At 45.6% G+C, this 23908-nt stretch overlaps 1 protein-coding gene across 1 annotated transcript; it reads right to left on the bottom strand.

Annotated features, from left to right (window-relative positions):
• Window positions 1-177: 177 nt before the first annotated feature.
• Window positions 178-23908, bottom strand: LOC130183929 (GATA zinc finger domain-containing protein 14-like). The gene is made up of 19 exons (XM_056399660.1): window positions 23904-23908; window positions 22630-22797; window positions 22462-22581; window positions 21766-21933; window positions 9806-10122; window positions 9595-9741; window positions 9188-9261; window positions 8983-9086; window positions 8542-8826; window positions 7921-8451; window positions 7264-7614; window positions 6037-6354; window positions 5617-5763; window positions 5264-5409; window positions 4788-4992; window positions 4309-4701; window positions 3742-4197; window positions 2275-2577; window positions 178-181 (listed from the first exon to the last, which is right to left on the bottom strand). Exons 1-19 carry the CDS (start codon window positions 23906-23908, stop codon window positions 178-180), a joined length of 4242 nt encoding a protein of 1413 aa, XP_056255635.1.

Below are 23908 nucleotides of genomic sequence, written 5' to 3'. Positions count from 1 at the left end.
ATGCTCCTCCACCTGAACCACATGCAATCATGATGATCTCCTAAAATCACAAACATTTCACTGTTGTGGTCGGTGCAATTACGTCAAGATCTGATACTGTAGACACAGAAGTTGTGCAGGGTGCAGATTGATACCCATGGGTTATGTCAGACTCTCAACAGGCCTGCACTGTGGCTATCAACTATCAGAAAAATAAAGACATTATGAAAGCCACATGCTCTCATTCTAGCCCATAGGTAATTTCTGAAGCTTTTTTTTTTTTTTTTAAATCTGGCCTTCAAATATAGAAATCTTTTATTTCTTCAATTCTCTGTGTATTTTCTAACTTCAAATACAAAGATTATCCCACATGAGCCACCCTTTGATTACACGTTTGTTCTATTGTCTATAATTTCATCTAACATATCATTTTACATTTACATAATTATTTTAGCAAATATTTTCATATATTGTCATAATTGTCAGATGTCTGTAGTTATCTCTTTATAAAGGGAGTCCCCTTACCTTGATTAACTTCTGTAATATTAACATACAGAGGTAAAATAAGAACTTGGTGGAGGGAAGGGTCATAGACCAGGGAAGAATTGACTAATTTATGGGGCAGATCTGAATCATTAGCAATGAATTTGAATTTTTTTTTTCTCTGAAGTCTGGTTTACGTTTGACATTGGCCTCTGCCATGTATAACTGAAACACTTACAGATTTTGCCTCACCTTGAACTGTGTCCATTACACTGATGGAAGTTATGACGTTCTGTAATTCTACCTGCTCTGTATCCTTTGCAGAATACAGCCGCTCTTATAACAGCACCAAACAGATTCAACTCTTCACAAAGACATAAATGACATGTAAAGTGTGACCATGATTTCTTCATATGTCTTTTATGTGGGTATTGTTTTTACTAAATAAAGAAACTTGTTTAGTGAGTTCTTAGCATGGCGTTGGATGCCACAGTAGATATTTGGTTTTTCAAACGTGTACACCCTCTCAAGGTGTTTTGTATGACTGTATTCAAAGCACATTAAGTATGAAAGGTTGGATATCTTTTTAGCTATGGGACAAAATGGATTTATCTAGTTAGATTATAGAGGTGATCACACCCTTTTAAAAACTGTTTTCTACACCAGAGCTAAATGAATTGTACTTGACTTGTATACTACCAGTGTTGTGGATTTAAAAGCAACTAATAACGATAAACATAATTTAATTTCTATTATTTTTTATTATGACGACTTTTACCAAATCATGAATTTTAAGGCTCTGTTTTTAGTTTTTTTTTATCAATATTATGGCATCTGGATTCTCAAATTGACCTCAGCCTGATGTTCAGTCATCATTTCTCATGGAGAGAAGTTGCAGCACAAAAGAATTTGAAACTACTTCACACATTTTTTTTACATCAACATTCAAACATTATCTTTTGAGAAACTGACAAAAATATTAAAATGCCCAATGTAGAAACATTAAGGAAAGTAATTTTAAAAAAATTACTGGATCCACCTCTTTAACCAGATAAACACTAAAATTTAATTGTTTCTTCCCTGGTTCCTGAACTATCCCTCAATAAAATCAGTTTTCTAAAAAGGGCAGAACATATCCTCCATTGAAACTCTCTCTTTTTTTTGGGGGGGGGGCTTTTTGTGCCTTTATTGATAGAGCAGTGGAAAGAGACAGGAAATGGGGAGGCAGAGAGAGGGGGAATGACATGCAGCAAAGGGGCCAACTGCAGCGAGGACCTTAGCCTCTGTATATGGGGTGGATCCTCAACCAACTGAGCTATACGACGCCCCTAAATGTCTATTTTTGTTGCATTTTATACTTTTAATACTTCATATGAACATCCAAAAGTAGTATACAAACCAAGTGATACAGTATGCTGAGAATGTTTCTTTCTAATAAATACAACATAGTATAATAACGTATGAGAAGTAAAACATACTGTAAAAAGCGCATATGATTCTGTGTGAATTTTAATATCAATTGTTATATAATCCTTATCTGTGCTTGGAAATATAGAACAAGATTGTAGGTATCTTAATAGATAAATTATAAATAATAACATTAAATTAAATAAAATCCTTCATTTTCAAAATTTATTTTTTAGAGTGTATATACAAAATCTAAAAAGTGCTGGTATTTAGTCATAGTCAGTGCTGATTCTTAAAACCAAATAACTGCTGTACAAATTGCAATGACAAAAAGGAAGCTTGTTTTGTTGATGTCTGAAGAGGAGGCAGCAGTTGTTGTCCCTGCAGCAACTGTTGTCGTTGTACCGGGGGCAGCAGTGGTTATTGACACTGGACGAGCTGTGGTTTTTGTCGGAGAAGATGTTGTTGTAGTTGGGGAAGATGTGGTTGTTAGACCAGCAGTGGTTGCAGTTGTGGCAGTAGTGGTTGTAGTTTGAGAAGCTAGGGTCGTAGTTGGGACAACTGTGGTTGTACTTGGGACAGCTGTGGTAGTCGTTGCAGCGGCTGTGGTTGTAGTAGGCGCAGTTGTGGTCGTAGTCGGAGAAGCTATGATTGTAGTTAGGACAACTGTGGTAGGTGTTGCGGCAGCTGTGGTTGTAGTTAGGGCAGCTGTGGATGTAGTTGGGGTAATAGTGTTTCTATTTGGGGCAGCTGTGGTTGTAATTGATGCAGATGTTGTTGTCATTGGAGCAGCTGTGGTTGTAGTTGAGGCAGCTGTGGTTGTAGTTGGGTCTGCAGTGGTTGTCCGATTGGCAGCAATGGAAGTTGGGGCAGCTGTGGTAGTCGTTGCAGAGGCTACGGTTGTAGTTGGAGCAGCTGTGGTTGTTTTATGACCAGCTGTGTTTGTACTTGAGGCAGCAGTGGTTGTAGTTTGGGCAGATGTGGTTGTTGTTGGAGCAGATGTGGTTGTTGTTGGACCTGCTGTTGTTGTAGTTAGACCAGCTGTGGTTGTTGTTGGTACAGCCGTGGTTGTTGTTGGAATAGCTGTGGTTGTTGTTGGAACAGCCGTTGTCGTTGGAGCAGCTGTTGTTGTCGTTGGACCTGCTATTGTTGTAGTTGGACTAGTTGTGGTTGTAGTTGGGGAAGATGTGGTTGTAGTTTGGGCTGCAGTTGTTGTCGTTTGAGTAGCTGTGGCTGTTCTTGGGGCAGCTGTGGTTGTAGTTGAGGCAGCTGTGGTTGTAGTTGGAACAGCTGTGGTGGTGGTTGGGCCAGTTGTGGTTGTTGTTGGGGCAGCTGTGGTAGTTGTTGGAACAGCTGTCATTGTAGTTGGAACAGTTGTGGTTGTAGTTGCTACAGCTGTAGTTTTAGTTTGAACAGCTGTGGTTGTAGTTTGAACAGCTGTGGTTGTAGTTGGGGCAGATATGGTTGTAGTTGGGACAGATGTGGTTGTAGTTTGGGCTGCAGTTGTTGTCTTTGGAGTATCTGTGGTTGTTGTTAGGGCAGCTGTGGTTGTTGATGGAGCAGATGTGGTTGTTGTTGGACCAGCTGCGGTTGTAGTTGGAACAGCTGTGGTTGTTGGGGCAGAAGTGGTTGTAGTTTGGGCTGCAGTTGTTATTGGAGTAGCTGTTGTGGTTGTTGGGTCAGCTGTGCTTGTTGTTGGTGCAGGGGTGGTTGTCATTGGAGCAGCTGTCGTTGTCGTTGGACCTGCTGTGGTTGGACCTGCTGTGGTTGTAGTTGGACCAGCTGTGGTTTTTGTTGGAACAGCTGTGGTTGTAGTTGGGGCAGCCGTGGTTGTAGTTTGGGCAGCATTGGTTGTCGTTGGAGTAGCTGTGCTGGTTGTTGGGATAGCTGTGGTTATTGTTGGTGCGCTCGTTGTTGTCGTTGGAGCAGATGTGGTTGTTGTTGGACCTGCTGTGGTTATAGTTGGAACAGCTGTGGTTGTAGTTGGGGCAGCCGTGGTTGTAGTTTGGGCAGCAGTAGTTGTCGTTGGAGTAGCTGTGCTGGTTGTTGGGGCAGCTGTGGTTGTTGTTGGTGCGGCCGTTGTTGTAGTTGGAAAAGCTGTGGTTGTAGTTGGGGCGGCCGTGGTTGTTGTTGGACCTTCTGTTGTTGTAGTTGGGGCGGCCATGGTTGTAGTTTGGGCGGCTGTGGTTGTAGTTGGAGCAGGCGTGGTTGTAGTTGGGGCAGCTGTGGTTGTAGTTGGAACAGCTGTGGTTGTCGTCGGAGCAGCCGTTGTTGTCATTGGAGCAGCTGACGTTGTCGTTGGACCTGCTGTGGTTGTAGTTGGACCAGCTGTGGTTGTTGTTGGATCAGCTGTGGTTGTAGTTGGAACAGCTGTGGTTGTAGTTGGGGCAGCCGTGGTTGTAGTTTGGGCAGCAGTGGTTGTGGTTGGAGTAGCTGTGCTGGTTGTTGGGCCAGCCGTGGTTGTAGTTTGGGCAGCAGTGGTTGTAGTTGGAGCAGGTGTGCTGCTTGTTGGTGCAGCTGTGGTTGTTGTTGGGGCAGCCGTTGTTGTTGTTGGACCTTCTGTTGTTGTAGTTGGGGGGGCCGTGGTTGTAGTTTGGGCGGCTGTTATTGTCGTTGGAGAAGGCGTGATTGTAGTTGGGGCAGCTGTGGTTGTAGTTGGAACATCTGTGGTTGTCGTTGGAGCAGCCGTGGTTGTTGTTGGACTTTCTGTTGTTGTAGTTGGGGCGGCCGTGGTTGTAGTTTGGGCAGCTGTGGTTGTAGTTGGAGCAGGCATGGTTGTAGTTGGAGCAGCTGTCGTTGTCGTTGGACCTGCTGTGGTTGTAGCTGGACCAGCTGTGGTTGTTGTTGGACCTTCTGTTGTTGTAGTTGGGACGGCCATGGTTGTAGTTTGGGCGGCTGTGGTTGTAGTTGGAGCAGGCGTGGTTGTAGTTGGGGCAGCTGTGGTTGTAGTTGGAACAGCTGTGGTTGTCGTTGGAGAAGCCGTGGTTGTTGTTGGGGCAGCCGTGGTTGTCGTTGGAGTAGCTGTGGTGGTGGTTGGGGCAGCTGTGGTTGTGGTTGTGGTTGTGGTTGTTGTTGTTGCGGCCGTTGTTGTCGTTGGAGCAGATGTGGTTGTTGTAGGACCAGCTGTGGTTTTTGTTGGAACAGCTGTGGTTGTAGTTGGGGCAGCAGTGGTTGTCGTTGGAGTAGCTGTGCTGGTTGTTGGGGCAGCTGTGGTTGTTGTTGGGGCGGCGGTTGTTGTTGTTGGAACAGCTGTAGTTGTAGTTGGGGCGGCCATGGTTGTTGTTGGACCTTCTGTTGTTGTAGTTGGGGCGGCCTTGGTTGTAGTTTGAGCGGCTGTGGTTGTAGTTGGAACAGCTGTGGTTGTAGTTGGAACAGCTGTGGTTGTAGTTGGAACAGCTGTGGTTGTAGTTGGGGCAGCCGTGGTAGTAGTTTGGGCAGCAGTGGTTGTCGTTGGAGTAGCTCTGCTGGTTGTTGGGGCAGCTGTGGTTGTTGTTGTTGCGGCCGTTGTTGTCGTTGGAGCAGATGTGGTTGTTGTTGGACCTGCTGTGGTTGTTGTTGGAACAGCTGTGGTTGTTGTTAGATCAGCTGTGGTTGTACTTGGAACAGCTGTGGTTGTACTTTGGACAGCAGTGGTTGTCGTTGGAGTAGCTGTGCTGGTTGTTGGGGCAGCTGTGGTTGTTGTTGGCGCGGCGGTTGTTGTTGTTGTTGGAACAGCTGTAGTTGGGGTGGCCGTGGTTGTTGTTGCACCTTCTGTTGTTGTAGTTGGGGCAGCCGTGGTTGTAGTTGGAGCAGCTGTGGTTGTAGTTGGAACAGCTGTGGTTGTCATTGGAGTAGCCGTGGTTGTTGATGTGGCGGCCGTTGTTGTCATTGGAGCAGATGTGGTTGTTGTTGGACCTGCTGTTGTTGTAGTTGGGGCAGCTGTGGTTGTAGTTTGCGCAGCAGTGGTTGTCGTTGGAGTAGCTGTGCTGGTTGTTGGGGCAGCTGTGGTTGTAGTTGGAACAGCTGTGGTTGTATTTGGGGCAGCCGTGGTTGTAGTTTGGGCAGCAGTGGTTGTCGTTGGAGTAGCTGTGCTGGTTGTTGGGGCAGCTGTGGTTGTTGTTGGGGCGGTGGTTGTTGTTGTTGGATCAGCTGTAGTTGTAGTTGGGGCGGCTGTGGTTGTTGTTGGACCTTCTGTTGTTGTAGTTAGGGCGGCCTTGGTTGTAGTTTGAGCGGCTGTGGTTGTAGTTGGAGCAGGTGTGGTTGCAGTTGGGGCAGCTGCGGTTGTAGTTGGAACAGCTGTGGTTGTCGTTGGAGCAGCCGTGGTTGTTGTTGGGGTGGCCGTTGTTGTCGTTGGAGCAGATGTGGTTGTAGTTTGGGCGGCCATGGTTGTTGTTGGACCTTCTGTTGTTGTAATTGGGGCGGCTGTGGTTGTAGTTTGGGCAGCTGTGGTTGTAGTTGGAGCAGCCGCTGTTGTTGTTGGAGAAGCTGTCGTTGTCGTTGGACCTGCTGTGGTTGTTGTTGGATCAGCTGTGGTTGTAGTTAGAACAGCTGTGGTTGTCGTTGGAGCAGCCGTGGTTGTTGTTGTGGCGGCCGTTGTTGTCGTCGGAGCAAATGTGGTTGTTGTTGGACCTGCTGTTGTTGTAGTTAGACCCGCTGTGGTTGTTATTGGTACAGCCGTGGTTGTAGTTGGAACAGCTGTGGATGTAGTTGAGAAAGCTGTGGTTGTAGTTTGGGCAGCTGTGGTTGTCGTTGGAGTAGCTGTGGTGGTGGTTGGGACAGCTGTGGTTGTAGTTGCAATAGCTGTGGTTGTAGTTGGGGCAGCGGTGGTTGTAGTTTGGGCTGCAATTGTTGTCTTTGGAGAATCTGTCGTGGTTTTTGGGGCAGCCGTGGTTGTTGTTGGAGTTGCTGTGGTGGTGGTTGGGGCAGCTGTGGTTGTTGTTGGGGTAGATGTGGTCGTTGTTGGAGTAGTTGTGGTTGTTGTTGGACCTGCTGTTGTTGTAGTTAGACCAGCTGTGGTTGTTGTTGGTACAGCCGTGGTTGTAGTTGGAACAGCTGTGGTTGTCGTTGGAACAGCCGTTGTTGTCGTTGGAGCAGCTGTCGTTGTCGTTGGACCTGCTGTGGTTGTTGTTGGATCAGCTGTGGTTGTAGTTGGAACAGCTGTGGTTGTAGTTGGGGCGGCCGTGGTTGTAGTTTGGGCGGCTGTGGTTGTAGTTGGAGCAGCTGTGGTTGTCGTTGGACCAGCCGTTGTTGTCGTTGGAGCAGCTGTCATTGTCGTTGGACCTGCTGTGGTTGTTGTTGGAACAGATGTGGTTGTAGTTGGAACAGCTGTGGTTGTAGTTGGAACAGCTGTGGTTGTAGTTGGGGCAGCCGTGGTTGTAGTTTGGGCAGCAGAGGTTGTCGTTGGAGTAGCTGTGCTGGTTGTTGGGGTAGCTGTGGTTGTTGCTGGGGCGGCCGTTGTTGTCGTTGGAGCAGATGTGGTTGTAGTTTGGGGGGCCGTGGTTGTTGTTGAACCTTCTGTTGTTGTAATTGGGGCGGCCATGGTTGTAGTTTGGGCAGCTGTGGTTGTAGTTGGAGCAGGGGTGGTTGTAGTTGGGGCAGCTGTGGTTGTAGTTGGAACAGCTGTGGTTGTCGTTGGAGCAGCCGCTGTTGTCGTTGGAGCAGCTGTCGTTGTCGTTGGAGCAGATGTGGTTGTTGTTGGACCTGCTGTTCTTGTAGTTAGTCTCGCTGTGGTTGTTATTGGTACAGCCGTGGTTGTAGTTTGAACAGCTGTGGATCTAGTTGAGACAGCTGTGGTTGTAGTTTGGGCAGCTGTGGTTGTCGTTGGAGTAGCTGTGGTGGTGGTTGGAGTAGCTGTGGTTGTTGTTGAGGTAGATGTGGTTGTTGTTGGTACAGCCGTGGTTGTAGTTGGAACAGCTGTGGTTGTCGTTTGAACAGCCGTTGTTGTCGTTGGAGCAACTGTTGTTGTCGTTGGACCTGCTGTGGTTGTAGTTGGAACAGCTGTGGTTGTTGTTGGATCAGCTGTGGTTGTTGTTGGAACAGCTGTGGTTGTAGTTGGGGCAGCCATGGTTGTACTGTGGGCAGCAGTGGTTGTCGTTGGAGTAGCTGTGCTTGTTGTTGGGGCAGCTGTGGTTGTCGTTGGGGCAGCCGTTGTTGTAGTTGGAACAGCTGTGGTTGTAGTTGGGGTGGCCGTGGTTGTTGTTGGACCTTCTGTTGTAGTTGGTGCAGCTGTGGTTGTAGTTTGGGCGGCTGTGGTTGTCGTTGGAGCAGGCGTGGTTGTAGTTGGGGCAGCTGTGGTTATAGTTGGAACAGCTGTGGTTGTCGTTGGAGCTGCCGTGGTTGTTGTTGGACCTTCTGTTGTTGTAGTTGGGGCGGCCGTGGTTGTAGTTTGGGCAGCTGTGGTTGTCGTTGGAGTTGCCGTGGTTGTTGTTGGACCTTCTGTTGTTGTAGTTGGGGCGGCCGTGGTTGTAGTTTGGGCAGCTGTGGTTGTAGTTGGGCCATCCGTGGTTGTAGTTGGAACAGCTGTGGTTGTCGTTGGAGCAGCCGTTGTTGTCGTTGGAGCAGCTGTCGTTGTCGTTGGACCTGCTGTGGTTGTAGTTGGACCAGCTGTGGTTGTTGTCGGATCAGCTGTGGTTGTAGTTGGGGCAGCCGTGGTTGTAGTTTGGGCAGCAGTGGTTGTCGTTGGAGTAGCTATGCTGGTTGTTGGGGCAGCTGTGGTTGTTGTTGGGGCAGCCGTTGTTGTAGTTGGAACAGCTGTGGTTGTCGTTGGAGTAGCTGTGCTGGTTGTTGGGGCAGCTGTGGTTGTAGTTGGAGCAGCCATGGTTGTTGTTGGACCTTCTATTGTTGTAGTGGGGGCGGCCGTGGTTGTAGTTTGGGCAGTTGTGGTTGTAGTTGGAGCAGGCGTGGTTGTAGTTGGGGCAGCTGTGGTTGTAGTTGGAACACCTGTGGTTGTCGTTGGAGCAGCTGTCGTTGTCGTTGGACCTGCTGTGGTTGTAGTTGGATCAGCTGTGATTGTAGTTGGACCAGCTGTGGTTGTTGTTGGATCAGCTGTGGTTGTAGTTGGAATAGCTGTGGTTGTAGTTGGGGCAGCCGTGGTTGTAATTTGGGCAGCAGTGGTTGTTGTTGGAGTAGCTGTGCTGGTTTTTGGGGCAGCTGTGGTTGTTGTTGGGGCGGCCGTTGTTGTCGTTGGAGCAGATGTGGTTGTTGTTGGACCTGCTGTGGTTGTTGTTGGAGATTCTGTTCTTGTAGTTGGGGCGGCCGTGGTTGTAGTTGGGGCAGCTGTGGTTGTAGTTGGAAAAGCTGTGATTGTCGTTGGAGCAGCCGTGGTTGTTGTTGGGGCGGCCGTTGTAGCAGATGTGGTTGTTGTTGGACCTGCTGTTGTTGTAGTTTGACCTGCTGTGGTTGTTATTGGATCAGCTGTGGTTGTAGTTGGAACAGCTGTGGATGTAGTTGAGGCAGCTGTGGTTGTAGTTTGGGCAGCTGTGGTTGTCGTTGGAGTAACTGTGGTGGTTGTTGGGGCAGCTGTGTTTGTTGTTTGGGTGGCCGTTGTTGTAGTCTGAACAGCTGTGGTTGTAGTTGGGGCGGCCGTGGTTGTTGTTGGACCTTCTGTTGTTGTAGTTGGGGCGGCCGTGGTTGTAGTTTGGGCAGCTGTGGTTGTAGTTGGAGCAGGCGTGTTTGTAGTTGTGGCAACTGTGGTTGTAGTTGGAACACCTGTGGTTGTCGTTTGAGCAGCCATTGTTGTCGTTGGACCTGCTGTGGTTGTAGTTGGACCAGCTGTGGTTGTTGTTGGATCAGGAGTGGTTGTAGTTGGAACACCGGTGGTTGTAGTTGGGGCAGCCGTGGTTGTAGTTTGGGCAGCAGTGGTTGTTGTTGGGGCGGCCGTGGTTGTTGTTGGACCTTCTGTTGTTGTAATTGGGGCGGCCGTGGTTGTAGTTTGGGTGGCTGTGGTTGTAGTTGGAACAGCTGTAGTTGTCGTTGGAGCAGCCGTGGTTGTTGTTGTGGCGGCCATTGTTGTCGTTGGAGCAGATGTGGTTGTTGTTGGACCTGCTGTTGTTGTAGTTAGACCAGCTGTGGTTGTTATTGGTACAGCCGTGGTTGTAGTTGGAACAGCTGTGGTTGTAGTTGGAACAGCTGTGGTTGTTGTTGGGGCGGCCGTGGTTGGTGTTGGACCTTCTGTTGTTGTAGTTGTGGCGGCCGTGGTTGTAGTTTGGGCAGCTGTGGTTGTAGTTGGAGTAGAAGTGGTTGTAGTTGGGGCAGCTGTGGTTGTAGTTGGAGCAGCTGTGGTTGTTGTTGGATCAGCTGTGGTTGTCGTTGGACCTGCTGTGGTTGTTGTTGGATCAGCTGTGGTTGTAGTTGGAACAGCTGTGGTTGTCGTTGGAGCAGCCGTGGTTGTTGTGGGGACAGCCGTTGTTGTCATTGGAGCAGATGTGGTTGTTGTTGGACCTGCTGTTGTTGTAGTTAGACCCGCTGTGGCTGTTGTTGGATCAGCTGTGGTTGTAGTTGGACCAGCTGTGGTTGTCGTTGGAGCAGCTGTGGTTGTTGTTTGGGCAGCCGTTGTTGTCGTTGGAGCAGATGTGGTTGTTGTTGGACCTGCTGTTATTGTATTTAGACCAGCTGTGATTGTTGTTGGTACAGCCGTGGTTGTTGCTGGAGCAGCTGTTGCCGACTGTCCTTGTACGTTACATGACGCTATTCAATAACAACATGGATGGATTAAAGTAACCTTCATTCTTAGGATGCAACATTCCAAAGAAAAGTCTATATTTTATTTTATTGGAATAAATATTTAAAGTTAAGCTTACCTGTAAACAGCAGAAGTATGATACAGATCTTCATCTTCACTGTTTACGATTTTGTCAGCAGCTGTTTTTGAAACATAAAATCATAGATCTTTTTATATTTGGTTTGAAGTACAACATTTCTCATGTTTATAGATATTCAGTCATTCTTTTAAATGGCTGAATTTCTGTAATCAGTTACACTTACAAAATGTCTAAATTGACTGTACTACTTAATTTACAGTATTTACTTCATCTTCAAGACAATAAAATGTTTCACCTATATATATGAAAAACAAATGTTAGTTTGTCTGAATTAGGATCTTTATTTTATCTGAAATGATAAATTTTTTCTGTATTAATTTTAAATTAAGTTAAAACCAACATGTTATAATTCAAGGATGATAACCAAACAAGATTTCTGTTTTTTTCAACAAAACAAATAGAAAAGATGTACACAGAACAGTTACACATAAGTGTAACAGCAAAGATCGAGAACAAGTGTCTATTTTAACAATTAGAATACAATTGAAGAAATACAGGATATGTAACTTTATTGATTGAAAATGGATGAATGTTGATCATTGAAATACTTACAGTTTGTGTTGTGTCGTGTTCGCTGCAGTGACTGAAGTTGTGATGCTCTCTTGGATTCCACCTGTTCAGGATCCTCTGCTGTTTGCCTGCTGATGCCCTCCAGTCAACAGGCAGTGGCTTTTATACCAACACGAACCAGGTGAGAGGACATCAGCACTAAAACAACGAAGACCAAAATGTGTGTGACTAATGTATGTTCCTCTATGTATAAGGTGGGGCCACCTTGTTACCTCATGCTTCTTTTATTTGGTTGATATTTTTAGTGAATGAAGAAACTGGTTATATTACATTTCATTTCAGTGACATTGTTGGATTGTTTTTATTTTCTTTGGTAATGGCAGCTTTTTTTTTTTTTTTTTTTTAAATAGGTAAGTATGAAAAACTGGAAGAATCTCTCTAACTGTAATGGAGAGAATGTCTTAACTCTCAGTGACCAGAGTTTGATCTGAGTGATCAAGTAAACATTTTTTTTCCTTTGCTCTAAATTATGGTTCAGTTATCTCCCATTTACAGAAGTATTCAGGCCCTTTCCTTTGGCACTGCAAACTGTTTTCAGTTGCATCTTTTTTGCTTAATTTTTGTAGAAAACCACAGTTCGAAGGATATCAATAACACAGCTACAGAGGGGGAAGAGGAGAGTACAAGAGGGGATGCAGCTGAGACTGAGGTGAATAGGCCAGTCAAGGAGAGAAATATGGAGCAGAAAACTAGAGTAAAATGGCCGAGGGCAAATAGCAAGAAAGAATGGGAGTCAGTCAATAGAGATTTGTCAGCAATTCTAAGCAGACTAAGAGGAAATGCAAGCGATAGACTAGAGAAGATGGGGGATATAATTTACTCCTATGGTGCAGAAAGATTTGGGGTGCAAGACAGAAAGAGGGTTGAAAGAGCACAGTTAGTTAAGTCTAGATGGCAAAGGGAAATGGAGAAATTAGTTAAGGAAAGAAGACAATTAAGAAAGCAGTGGAAAAGGGCAACAGAGGAAGAGAGGGGGGGAATTAATGTGTTGCAAGAAGATTTGAGAGGCAGACTAGCAGTACTTAGAAGGGCTGAATATCTTAGGAAAAAGAGAAAGAATAAAGAGTATGTAAGGACAGCGTTTTACAGGGACCCTTTCAAGTTTGCTAAAGGATTATTTAACCAGGAAAAGGGAGGGCAGCTTAAGGCAACAAAGTTAGAAGTAGAAAAATATCTAAGAAACACATATTCAGATTTTGAGCAGAATAGAGTAATAGGCCTTCCACCTGACATGCCGCCAGTAGGAAAGATAGATCATGAGATGGATGTTAGACCACCCAGGTGGAAGGAGGTTGAGGAGGTAGTCAGGCGTGCAAAGGCTTCTTCGGCCCCAGGGCCAAATGGAGTCCCCTACCGGGTTTATAAAAGCACACCTGATATCCTAAAGTTTTTGTGGAGGCAATTAAGAATAGTTTGGGAGAAACAGGTTATTCCCAGAGCATGGCGTAGGGCAGGATGTGTTTTTATCCCAAAGGAGAAGGAATCCTCAGACCTGAGTCAGTTTCGAATGATCTCTCTCCTAAATGTAGAGGGGAAGATCTTCTTTAGCGTAGTCGCACGGAGATTAACTAGTTATTTAGAAAGGAATAGCTTAATTGATACTGCAGTACAGAAGGCAGGAATACCAGGGTTCGCAGGATGTTTAGAGCACACTAGCATGATTTGGCATCAGATTCAGGCAGCCAAGACAGAGAAAAGAGACTTGAATGTCATATTTTTGGATTTAGCAAATGCGTTTGGTTCAGTGCCACATAGCCTTATTTGGGAGGCATTTGATTATTTTAAAGTGCCTGGAGTAGTGGTTAATTTAGTAAAATTGTATTTCCAAGATATTAGGCTGTGCTTAAGCACAGCAGGCTTCACAACAGGATGGCAGAGGCTAGTGTTGAAGAAAATTCACTCAAGTCCTTAGTTTGAAGTTTGCTGTAGAGAAGTAAGTTTAATGGTACCCCAGGATACGGTGAGCCAGCTGACACAGAGCGGGTCTGAGGCAGTAGACTGACCCCGAGTGTAGGGCAGGGGGACAGTTATACAGTGAAAGACAAAGGATGGACAACTGTATTTGCATATACCTGGGGTTACAGACATTTGGTCAGACAGGAAAGGAAGTTATAACAAAAGGTAATGTTTATCAGAGGTCTTGTAGTGTAGCAAGGGGGTAGGAGGGGGTCTTGGGCTGGATCAGCATATCCATAGTTGGGCCAGGAAGGGCCCTTAGACTAGATCAGCATATGTTTGGATAGGGCAGACAGGGCCCCTAGACTGAATCAACATATGCACAGGTAAGATGTTGTTAAGACAATGAAGCGTTGGTGATGTAAGAGGGAAGAGGGAGACAGAAGGTATAGGGTTATCTCTAGGTGCCAGCCAGTTTACATTACAGGATGTGTATTTTCTTCCTCACTAGAAATAGGCATTATGGCAGGGTGCACGATTTCTCCATTGGCATTCACAATGGCGATGGAGGTAATCATTAGAGCTTCTAAGTGGGTTGTAGGTGGAGAGAGGCGGCAGGATGGGATGCGCCTTACACCAATTAGGGCCTACATGGATGACATGACGTTGATAACTACAACGGTGCCATGTATGAAAAGAATACTTGAGAGACTTAATAAAAACTTAAAGTGGGCTAGTATGAAAATCAAGCCTAGTAAGTCTAGAAGTATCTCAATAAGCAGAGGGAAGTTAAGAGATAGGAAGTTTGTAATAGATGAAGAGGAAATTCCAATAATTAGGGAAAAATCAGTAAAGAGTCTAGGTAGGTGGTACAAGGCAGACTTGAATGACGGAGAACAGGTAGTGCAGTTTCGGAAGGATGTTGCTGAGGGACTGGATAGAATAGATATATCAGGGCTTCCAGGAAAGTTGAAACTGTGGTGTCTGCAGTTTGGGTTATTTCCCAGGCTGATGTGGCCACTGTCTGTATATGAGATTCCAATATCCACTGCAGAAAAAATGGAAAAATTAGTTAGCTTTTACATTAGGAAGTGGCTAGGTGTTCCTAGATGTTTAAGCACAGTGGCACTGTATGGGAAAGGCATACTTCAGCTCCCAGTAACTAGTCTAGTGGAGGAGTTTAAATGTACCAAGGTTAGGACAGAGCTCCTGTTATCTGGGAGCAAAGATGCGGTAGTTAGTAAGGTGGTTCCAAACCCAATCAAGGGGAGAAAGTGGAATCCAAGAATCGCAGTGCAGGAGGCAGAAGCAACGCTTAGGCATACAGAGATTGTGGGTAATGTCCAAATAGGCCGGGGAGGCTTGGGGCTTGGCCCAAGCAAACCGGTGTGGAGTAGAGCAGGTCCCAAGGAGAAGAGAAAGCTAGTCGTGGAGCAGGTTCGTAGACAGGAGGAATTATTAAGGGGTGCTAAGGCAGTGGCCCAGGCTAAGCAGGGACAGTGGGTGAATTGGGAAGGTGTAGACAAGAAAAAGCTTAGCTGGAAAGAACTCTGGAGCATGAAGGAAAGTAGTATTAGATTCTTGATAGGGGCAACTTATGATGTACTGCCAACTCCCCAGAACCTAAAACTCTGGGTAAATGGAGACTCACTATGTTCATTGTGTTCAGGTACTGCAACTTTAAAGCACATTCTGTCAGGGTGTAAGGTTAGTCTGTCGCAAGGCAGGTATACGTGGCGACATAACCAGGTTCTAAAAAGCTTAGCTGCAGGAATTGAAGAGTTACGGAGGCAGGCAAATTTAGGAGGACCTAAAACAAAGAAAGGTGCAATCAAGTTTGTTCAAGAGGGAGAGAAAGTTGGTTAGACAACAAGAAGGCAAGGCAGCTTAGAAGGTGCTTGTGATTGGGAAATGCAGGTAGATTTAGGAGGAAAGCTTCTTGTTCCCCAGGAAATAGCCATTACAAAGCTAAGGCCTGATATAGTCTTGTGGTCTAGGAGTAGAATGAAAGTATATTTCATAGAGCTGACTGTTCCGTGGGAGGCCTTAGTTGAGGAAGCATATGAAAGGAAAAAGCTCAGGTATGCAGAGTTAGGGGCAGAAGCAGAGCAGCAAGGATGGAAAGTTAGGATTTGTCCAGTGGAAGTAGGATGTAGAGGATTTGTAGCAAGGTCTGTTGTCTCTTTGGTAAGGGAGTTAGGAGCAAGTGGACAGAGTGTGAGGAAAATTGTAAAGGACATGTCAGATGAGGCAGCAAGATCCAGTCAGTGGATTTGGATGAGAAGGAGTAATGGTAGCTGGGGGCCCAGCAGGGGGAGCACTTAGGATAGATAGACTCTTAGGAGAAGCAAGGAAGAAATCCAGGAAGAGGAAGTGTTTTTAAGTGGGGGTGTGGCCTGTGTGAGCCTCTTTGAGACCATGCGGTTAGTCCAGGTGAGGTGGCCTGTATTGTTTGCTTGTATTGAATTGGTTTGTAGTGTGTCTGTGGCTGTTTAGGTGAGTTTGTTTGTTTTAGGTGAGTTGCATGGTGTGGTGTTGGAGAGTGGGGGGGGGGGGTAGAGCACAGCCTAATCCGGCGGGGGAGAGCCAGCCCAAAAAGGCCCCTCTCCCTGACTCTACCTCCCTCATTGTCTTGGAGAGTGGGGGAGTAGGGGGGGGGGGGGGGGGGGTAGAGCACAGCCTAATCCGGCGGGGGAGAGTTTAGCTCAAAAAGGCTTCTCTCCTTGACTCTGCCTCCCTCATTCAAAATGGCCGCCACTTTCTCCAACTGTTTAGGGGAGTTTGTTTGCTGAATCTGCTAGTGTGTTTTGTCAGAGTTGATGATGGTGTTGTTTGTGGTAGCATAGGCAAGATAAAGAAAATAGTGGTGGTGTGAGGAGCAGTGATGGCTGGCATTAGGGGAGTGACTCTGGGACGCCAGTGATCACTGTCTAGCCTTCTGGAGGTGTCGTGGGACCAACTAGACGAAACACTGGTGAAAGGAGGTTCCCACCTGATGACCCCAAAGACATGTTAGTTATCACTGCTCATTAGTCTGTATAGCTAAATTAATAGTTATCATAGGACATGTTAAGCTTAGGGAGCTATTCACTGAGTCTGGTCCATTTTCTGTAGCACAAGCTTTGTGTTTATCTTAAATTCCTTGAGATGTGTCTCTCCAATAAAGTATCGATCAATCTATCTATCTATCTTGAACTTGATTGGAGTTAGCCTGCAGCAAATTGGATTGATGAGATACAGTTTGGAAAGGCACGCACCTGTCTTAATAAGAATGAATAACTGGGCCAGAAGAGTTTAAGTACTTCGTCACCTCCCTGACCAAATAGTCACTCAGCGATTCAGAAGTCAGAGATGGAGAACCTGCTGGACAACCATCCCATCAGCTCTCAATCAATCAGGACCTGATAGTAGAGAGACTAGACAGAATTAACTGTGATTAAAAGACACTTGACAGCTTGTATGAGTTAGTCAAACAGCAATTATAGTTTTTTTCAATTGCTAACAAGCGCTTACCCATACTTCAGATACTTTTTCTAAACTCTTAACACAGACTCACACCTACAAAACACAATTGGCCAAATGGATAATTTTCTTCTCTAAAACACATTTTGTTAAATATATACTAACTCTTCATTTCAAAATAGCATCTTTCTCTGCACACACTAACTTTACCAAAACACTGGAAATCTGACTCAAAATGAAATTATTCTGTCAAGAATAACACTTGTTTTCAATTCACAAGGTACATGCAGTCAATCAAAGTACACCAGGTTTCAAAAAACTGGCTATTGTTGACATTACAAAAACTGCATAGACTTTTATGTTTCAGTTTTACAGGTATTTGCATGCAAAACATGCAATCCACCGTTTTTACACTAAATTTCTTGGTTGGGAACTGTATGTCCACATGTAATGTTCACATTCAAAAGCATTCCAGTAAAAAGCAAATCAGTTTTTTTTTCCTTTACTGTTTACTACAGGAGGTACAGTAGAAATACTGTTTACAGGGTTAGGCCACATGTTTTCATCTACATCGCATCTGATATTATCCAAGGCGATGCACCTGGGATAAAACCGCTTGGTATGTCGGATCCACCCTTGGCAATCATCAACTGTAATGTCCCTGCAGCCAGCTTCCATGGCTTCAAGGAGGGACATCTGGTCATGTGGCTGATGGTCATAAACCTTCCACCTCCGTGCAGAAAAGAACTCCTCTATGGGGTTGAGGAAAGGTGAATAGGGTGGAAGGAAGAGACGTACCAGTCTTGGGTCCCAGGTGATTACAAAGGTCCTCATGTTTTCACCCTCCTGATCCTGCTCTGGAACAAGGCGCTGGTGGAGATCATTGAGAAAGGCAAGGAGGCGCTCGGTATTGTAGGGTCCAACCTGACATCTGTGAAGGAGTAATCCTGCATTTGCAATTGCTGCACACATGGTAACGTTTGCCCCTCTCTGTCCTGGCACATCAACTGTGGCACTTTTTCCAATTACATTTCGTCCACGTCGACGCCTTTTGGCCACATTGAATCCTGCCTCATCTATGTATATGAATTCATGAGGGGCCTGGTTGGCCTCCAATTCCATAACTCTCTGAAACAAAGTTTATGTAAATCATGTCATTACTGTATACCATACTGTACTGTAACCTATTACTGTGTAGGTTACCTACTTGCAAAGTGCAAAGCTTATAGAACTGGACATTGAATTGAATATACACTATACCTGGACATATTGTCGTCATAGCTCCTTGACTCTCTCACTGTTCCTCTCAAAGGGAACAGTGTAGAACTGCTTCATCCGCACTCTGTGTTTGGACAATGTCCGCGTAATGGTTGTGGGGCTGATGCTATCGATATTGTCAAATATCTCATGGTCCTCCACAATTCTAGTTTGAATTTCATGCAGTTTTATTGCATTATTTGCAACAACCATTTCTACAATGGCAAGCTCTTGATCATTATTGAGGAGCTTTCCTCTTCCCCCAGAGGGAGGAAGACGTTGCATTCTTTAGAGGGACAAAAAAAAATCAACATATGCATTACTGTATGGCCTTATTGACATGTCAAGTGAGAATAGAAACAATCCATGTAAAATGCAATACTTTCCTGTTGGTTTGTTGAAACATGCGTATAATGGAGACAACCGTTGACCGCCTCAAATTTGGCTGCACTCTTTCACCAGCCTCTCTTAGTGAAAGACCGTGGTTGATTACATGGTCAATGATAGTGGCACGAATTTCATCACTGACTACTGTTCTTGCAGCCCTTGGAATGCCACCACCACGCATTCTTACACCTCTACCTTGTCCTCTCCTTGGGCCTGCTCTTCTCCCTGGCCCTGCTCCTCTCACTGCACCTGCACCTCTCACTGCATCTCTCACTGCTCCTGCACCTCTCACTGCACCTGCTCCTCTCACTGCACCTGCTCCTCTCACTGCACCTGCTCCTCTCACTGCTCCTGCACCTCTCACTGCATCTCTCACTGCTCCTGCACCTCTCACTGCACCTGCTCCTCTCACTGCACCTGCTCCTCTCACTGCTCCTGCACCTCTCACTGCATCTCTCACTGCTCCTGCACCTCTCACTGCACCTGCTCCTCTCACTGCACCTGCACCTCTCACTGCACCTGCACCTCTCACTGCATCTCTCACTGCACCTGCTCCTCTCACTGCTCCTGCACCTCTCACTGCATCTCTCACTGCTCCTGCACCTCTCACTGCACCTGCTCCTCTCACTGCACCTGCACCTCTCACTGCATCTCTCACTGCACCTGCTCCTCTCACTGCTCCTGCACCTCTCACTGCATCTCTCACTGCACCTGCTCCTCTCACTGCTCCTGCACCTCTCACTGCATCTCTCACTGCTCCTGCACCTCTCACTGCACCTGCTCCTCTCACTGCACCTGCACCTCTCACTGCATCTCTTACTGCACCTGCTCCTCTCACTGCTCCTGCACCTCTCACTGCATCTCTCCCTGGGCCCCTTGCTCTTACTCTTCCTCGTCCAGACATTACAGTGTTTGTCTTTTTCTGTTTCTGTTTCCAAAAACATCACTCCTCAAAGTCCTCCTTTTACTGTATAAGTGTCAATGTAATAGAAAAAAAATAACCCCTGCCACTGAGTCTAAGCCAGACTGGAATCAGCTGTGGTTGGCCCAATTTACCCAACATAAATCAGCTGTGTGTCAATTATTCAATTGTTTGTTTATTATCAGCTGAGATACATTGTTTTTGAACTGATATCATTGCAGAAGCAGAGGTTTTTAATACTGTATCTAAGGTTTGGAATATTGTTTTTGCTATTGTGGGATGTTTTGTGTTAACATTCGTAAATAATACAAAAAAAATCCATAATTTTGTTCGGGAGGTATAGCTTGTCTGTTAAGAAAATGTAAGCATTGTGGAAATGTGTTCACTGACTGCATATTGTGTTAAAACGACATGAAATGTGTGAATGGTACGGCCACAAAAGACCGATGCTGTGCTAATTGTGTTTAGAGTTTTGAAAATGTGACAACTGGTTGGACAAACGGTTGTCAGCGACTGAAATATCTAAAGCAGTGGTTTACAACTGGCAGCCCGCAGGCCAAAATTGGCCTACCAGAAAAAATATCTGCCCAACCAGATTATGTTGATATTGCACGGCCAGACATTTAGCTATAATGTCCAAATAGAGAATCTACGCCCACCTGAAGAATGTCTGTTATACTTTTATCCATGTTGAGAGTGAATCAGAAACACAAACATTTAAGAAAGTGATAGGTTTATTGCATGTCACACCTGGAACACTCCCATGAATAATTAAGAGATTTAGTACAACCCTTTTGAATCATGTGCCTGGCGCAGAGACAGTTTTTTCTGCCTTTAAATAGCAATAGTGATGTGGACACGCCCTAAATGCACTTGCACCATGCGCTTCAGACCATCCATGCAATTTGGATTGTTAAAATAGAGCCCCTTGTGTCAATTATATTCCTTTAAGGTCCCATATTTTACACTTTTCCTGTGGTTTTATATGCAGTGTTCATCCATAAGAAGATATATTTGTGGTTTTAAGAACCAAAAACCATCCATCTTAGTGTAGTTTCTCCTCTCTCAGGCTTCTCTCTGGAGCTCTGGTTACAACAGGTTGGTGAGCCAATCAGAAAAGAAGCTCTGAGCCTCTCCTCTGATTGGCTGACTATTTTATGAGTATCGTGGGTCCTGTTGGGCGGGGCTTGAGAGCAGTGACTGCTTTGTTGTGACATCCCAAAGTCCTGACAGCTAATTTTAAGGCTCAGTTTCTGAATACAGGCTGTGTGCATTTCTCTGTGGATTAAGCACCTTTGTTTTCACAGTATTAATATAGAACCGAGACCTGCTTTTTAATCAAAAAAGACATGGAAATCTCAGTTTATACAATATGGGAACTTTAATGCAGCACAACTGGACATAACTGTGGCTCTTTTTGTTCCTGTTTGTCAGGGTGGAACAGTTGACTGAGCAGTTACAACAGGACACTCTGAAACTGTCTGTCGCAAATTGTAGTTGCATTTCTATCAATCAGTTTCTTAAATTAGCCTTTGATTATGTTCTGGCCCGCCATGTAATGGCTTACAGAAAAATTTGCCCAAAGGCAAATTTACTTGCCGAGCCCTGTCATAGAACATTTGTGAGGAGACTATTTAAATCCAGGTGTGCAAAGCTTGTAGAGACTTCTCTAAGAAGACTTGAATCTGAATTCAAAGACTGTTATAATATTTACAATAATTATAAGAATATGTACACTTTAAACAATGGAATACCTCATCTTTGGTGGTACTATTTTAGCTTTTTGCAGTATTCTATTTTTTGTCATGCTTGTTGCTGCATTTTAGGGTTCCGTGCAGCATATGTTTGGCTATAATGAGGAGCTAAAATTGTTGTATGATTCATGAGGTACTGAGCCAACAACTATCAAAATAAAGCAATGCTGCAGCATACAAAAGGAACTCTGGTTCATTTCACTTCATACTTATTAATAATAATAATTTTAATACTTAGGGTGCACATCCAAATGTAGGATACAGAACAATCACCACAGTGTGCTACCAACATTTCCATTTAGTAGGTACCTTACAGGATAATACAATCAAATACAAAAAAATAGAGCAATACTGTAAAGTATCTGAATTGTAACATTAGATATACAGTGGGGTCCAAGTGTCTGAGACCACTTTCCTCAGACACTGTAAGGCTGTGGTTGTTGTGTACACTTACTGTAAATGGTTCATATGTTCATATGCGCGGATGTTAATAGAAGTTGTATTACTGCTTGTCATATCAAGAGAATAAATAACTGTTATCATAAAATTAATGTTATGTTTGGAAAGAAAGTAAGTCACTGTTAAAGCAAGTTTATACTTTACAGATATTGTGCATTAATAAGTTTATAAATATGATAAATAATAACATTAAATTAAGTAAAATCTTGAGTCTCAGAGTGAAAAGTGTATATACACAGATGGTGATCCAGTTCCTAATTCAAAAGAACTGCTGTTACAACTGCTATGACAAAAAGGAAGCTTGTTTTGTTGATAACTGCAGAGGAGGCAGCAGTCGTTGTTGTTCCTGAGGCAGCTGTGGTTGTTGATAAAGTAGTTGTGGTCGTTGCACCTGGGGCAGTTGTAGTTGTAGTGCCTGAGGAAGTTGTGGTTGTTGCTCCCGTGGCAGTTGTGGTTGTTGCTCCTGCTGCGGTATTGGTTGTTGCACCTGGGGCAGTTGTGGTTGATGCTCCTGTGGCAGTTGTGGTTGTTGCACCAGTGGCAGTTGTGGTTGATGCTCCTGCAGCAGTTGTAGTTGTTGCACCCGGGGCAGTTGTAGTTGTTGCGCCTGAGGCAGTTGTGGTTGTTGCTCCTGCGGCAGTTGTGGTTGTTGCACCAGTTGCAGTTGTAGTTGTTGCACCTGAGGCAGTTGTAGTTGTCGCTCCTGTGGCAGTTGTAGTTGTCGCACCCGGGGCAGTTGTAGTTGTTGCTCCTGTGGCAGTTGTAGTTGTTGCTCCTGTGGCAGTTGTAGTTGTTGCACCCGAGGCAGTCGTAGTTGTTGCGCCTGAGGCAGTTGTAGTTGTTGCTCCTGTGGCAGTTGTAGTTGTTGCCCCCAGGACAGTTGTAGTTGTTGCAGCTGAGGCAGTTGTGGTTGTTGCACCTGTGGCAGTTGTGGTTGTTAGTCCTGCGGCAGTTGTAGTTGTTGCACCCGGGGCAGTTGTAGTTGTTGCGCCTGAGGCAGTTGTGGTTGTTGCACCTGTGGCAGTTGTGGTTGTTGCACCTGTGGCAGTTGTAGTTGTTGCACCGGGGACTGTTGTAGTTGTTGCACCTGAGGCAGTAGTGGTTGTTGCTCCTGCGGCAGTTGTAGTTGTTGCTCCTGTGGCAGTTGTAGTTGTTGCACCCAATGCAGTCGTAGTTGTTGCGCCTGAGGCAGTTGTGGTTGTTGCACCTGTGGCAGTTGTAGTTGTTGCACCGGGGACAGTTGTAGTTGTTGCACCTGAGGCAGTAGTGGTTGTTGCTCCTGCAGCTGTTGTGGTTGTTGCTCCTGCGGCACTTGTAGTTGTTGCTCCTGTGGCAGTTGTAGTTGTTGCACCCGACGCAGTCGTAGTTGTTGCGCCTGAGGCAGTTGTGGTTGTTGCGCCTGAGGCTGTTGTGGTTGTTGCACCTGTGGCAGTTGTAGTTGTTGCACCCGGGAGAGTTGTAGTTGTTGCACCCGGGGCAGTTGTAGTTGTAGTGCCTGAGGCAGTAGTGGTTGTCGCTCCTGCAGCTGTTGTGGTTGTTGCTCCTGCAGCAGTTGTAGTTGTTGCTCCTGTGGCAGTTGTAGTTGTTGCTCCTGTGGCAGTTGTAGTTGTTGCACCCAACGCAGTCGTAGTTGTTGCACCTGTGGCAGTTGTGGTTGTTAGTCCTGCAGCAGTTGTAGTTGTTGCACCCGGGGCAGTTGTAGTTGTTGCGCCTGAGGCAGTTGTGGTTGTTGCTCCTGAGGCAGTTGTGGTTGTTGCTCCTGAGGCAGTTGTGGTTGTTGCTCCTGCGGCAGTTGTGGTTGTTGCACCAGTTGCAGTTGTAGTTGTTGCACCTGAGGCAGTTGTAGTTGTTGCTCCTGTGGCAGTTGTAGTTGTCGCACCTGGGGCAGTTGTAGTTGTTGCGCCTGAGGCAGTTGTAGTTGTTGCACCTGAGGCAGTTGTGGTTGTTGCTCCTGCGGCAGTTGTAGTTGTCGCACCCGGGGCAGTTGTAGTTGTTGCGCCTGAGGCAGTTGTAGTTGTTGCACCTGAGGCAGTTGTGGTTGTTGCTCCTGCGGCAGTTGTAGTTGTTGCACCTGAGGCAGTTGTAGTTGTTGCTCCTGTGGCAGTTGTAGTTGTTGTTCCTGCGGCGGTTGTAGTTGGACCTGCTGTGGTTGTAGTTGGACCTGCTGTGGTTGTAGTTGGACCAGCTGTGGTTGTAGTTGGACCTGCTGTGGTTGTAGTTGGACCAGCTGTGGTTGTAGTTGGACCTGCTGTGGTTGTAGTTGGACCAGCTGTTGCATTTCTATCAATCAGTTTCTTAAATTAGCCTTTGATTATGTTCTGGCCCGCCATGTAATGGCTTACAGAAAAATTTGCCCAAAGGCAAATTTACTTGCCGAGCCCTGTCATAGAACATTTGTGAGGAGACTATTTAAATCCAGGTGTGCAAAGCTTGTAGAGACTTCTCTAAGAAGACTTGAATCTGAATTCAAAGACTGTTATAATATTTACAATAATTATAAGAATATGTACACTTTAAACAATGGAATACCTCAT

The sequence above is a fragment of the Seriola aureovittata genome, chromosome 16, assembly GCF_021018895.1.
Source record: "Seriola aureovittata isolate HTS-2021-v1 ecotype China chromosome 16, ASM2101889v1, whole genome shotgun sequence".
Taxonomy (NCBI): domain Eukaryota; kingdom Metazoa; phylum Chordata; class Actinopteri; order Carangiformes; family Carangidae; genus Seriola; species Seriola aureovittata.
Note: the sequence above shows the minus strand (reverse complement) of the source record. Positions and strands in the feature narration are given on the sequence as shown.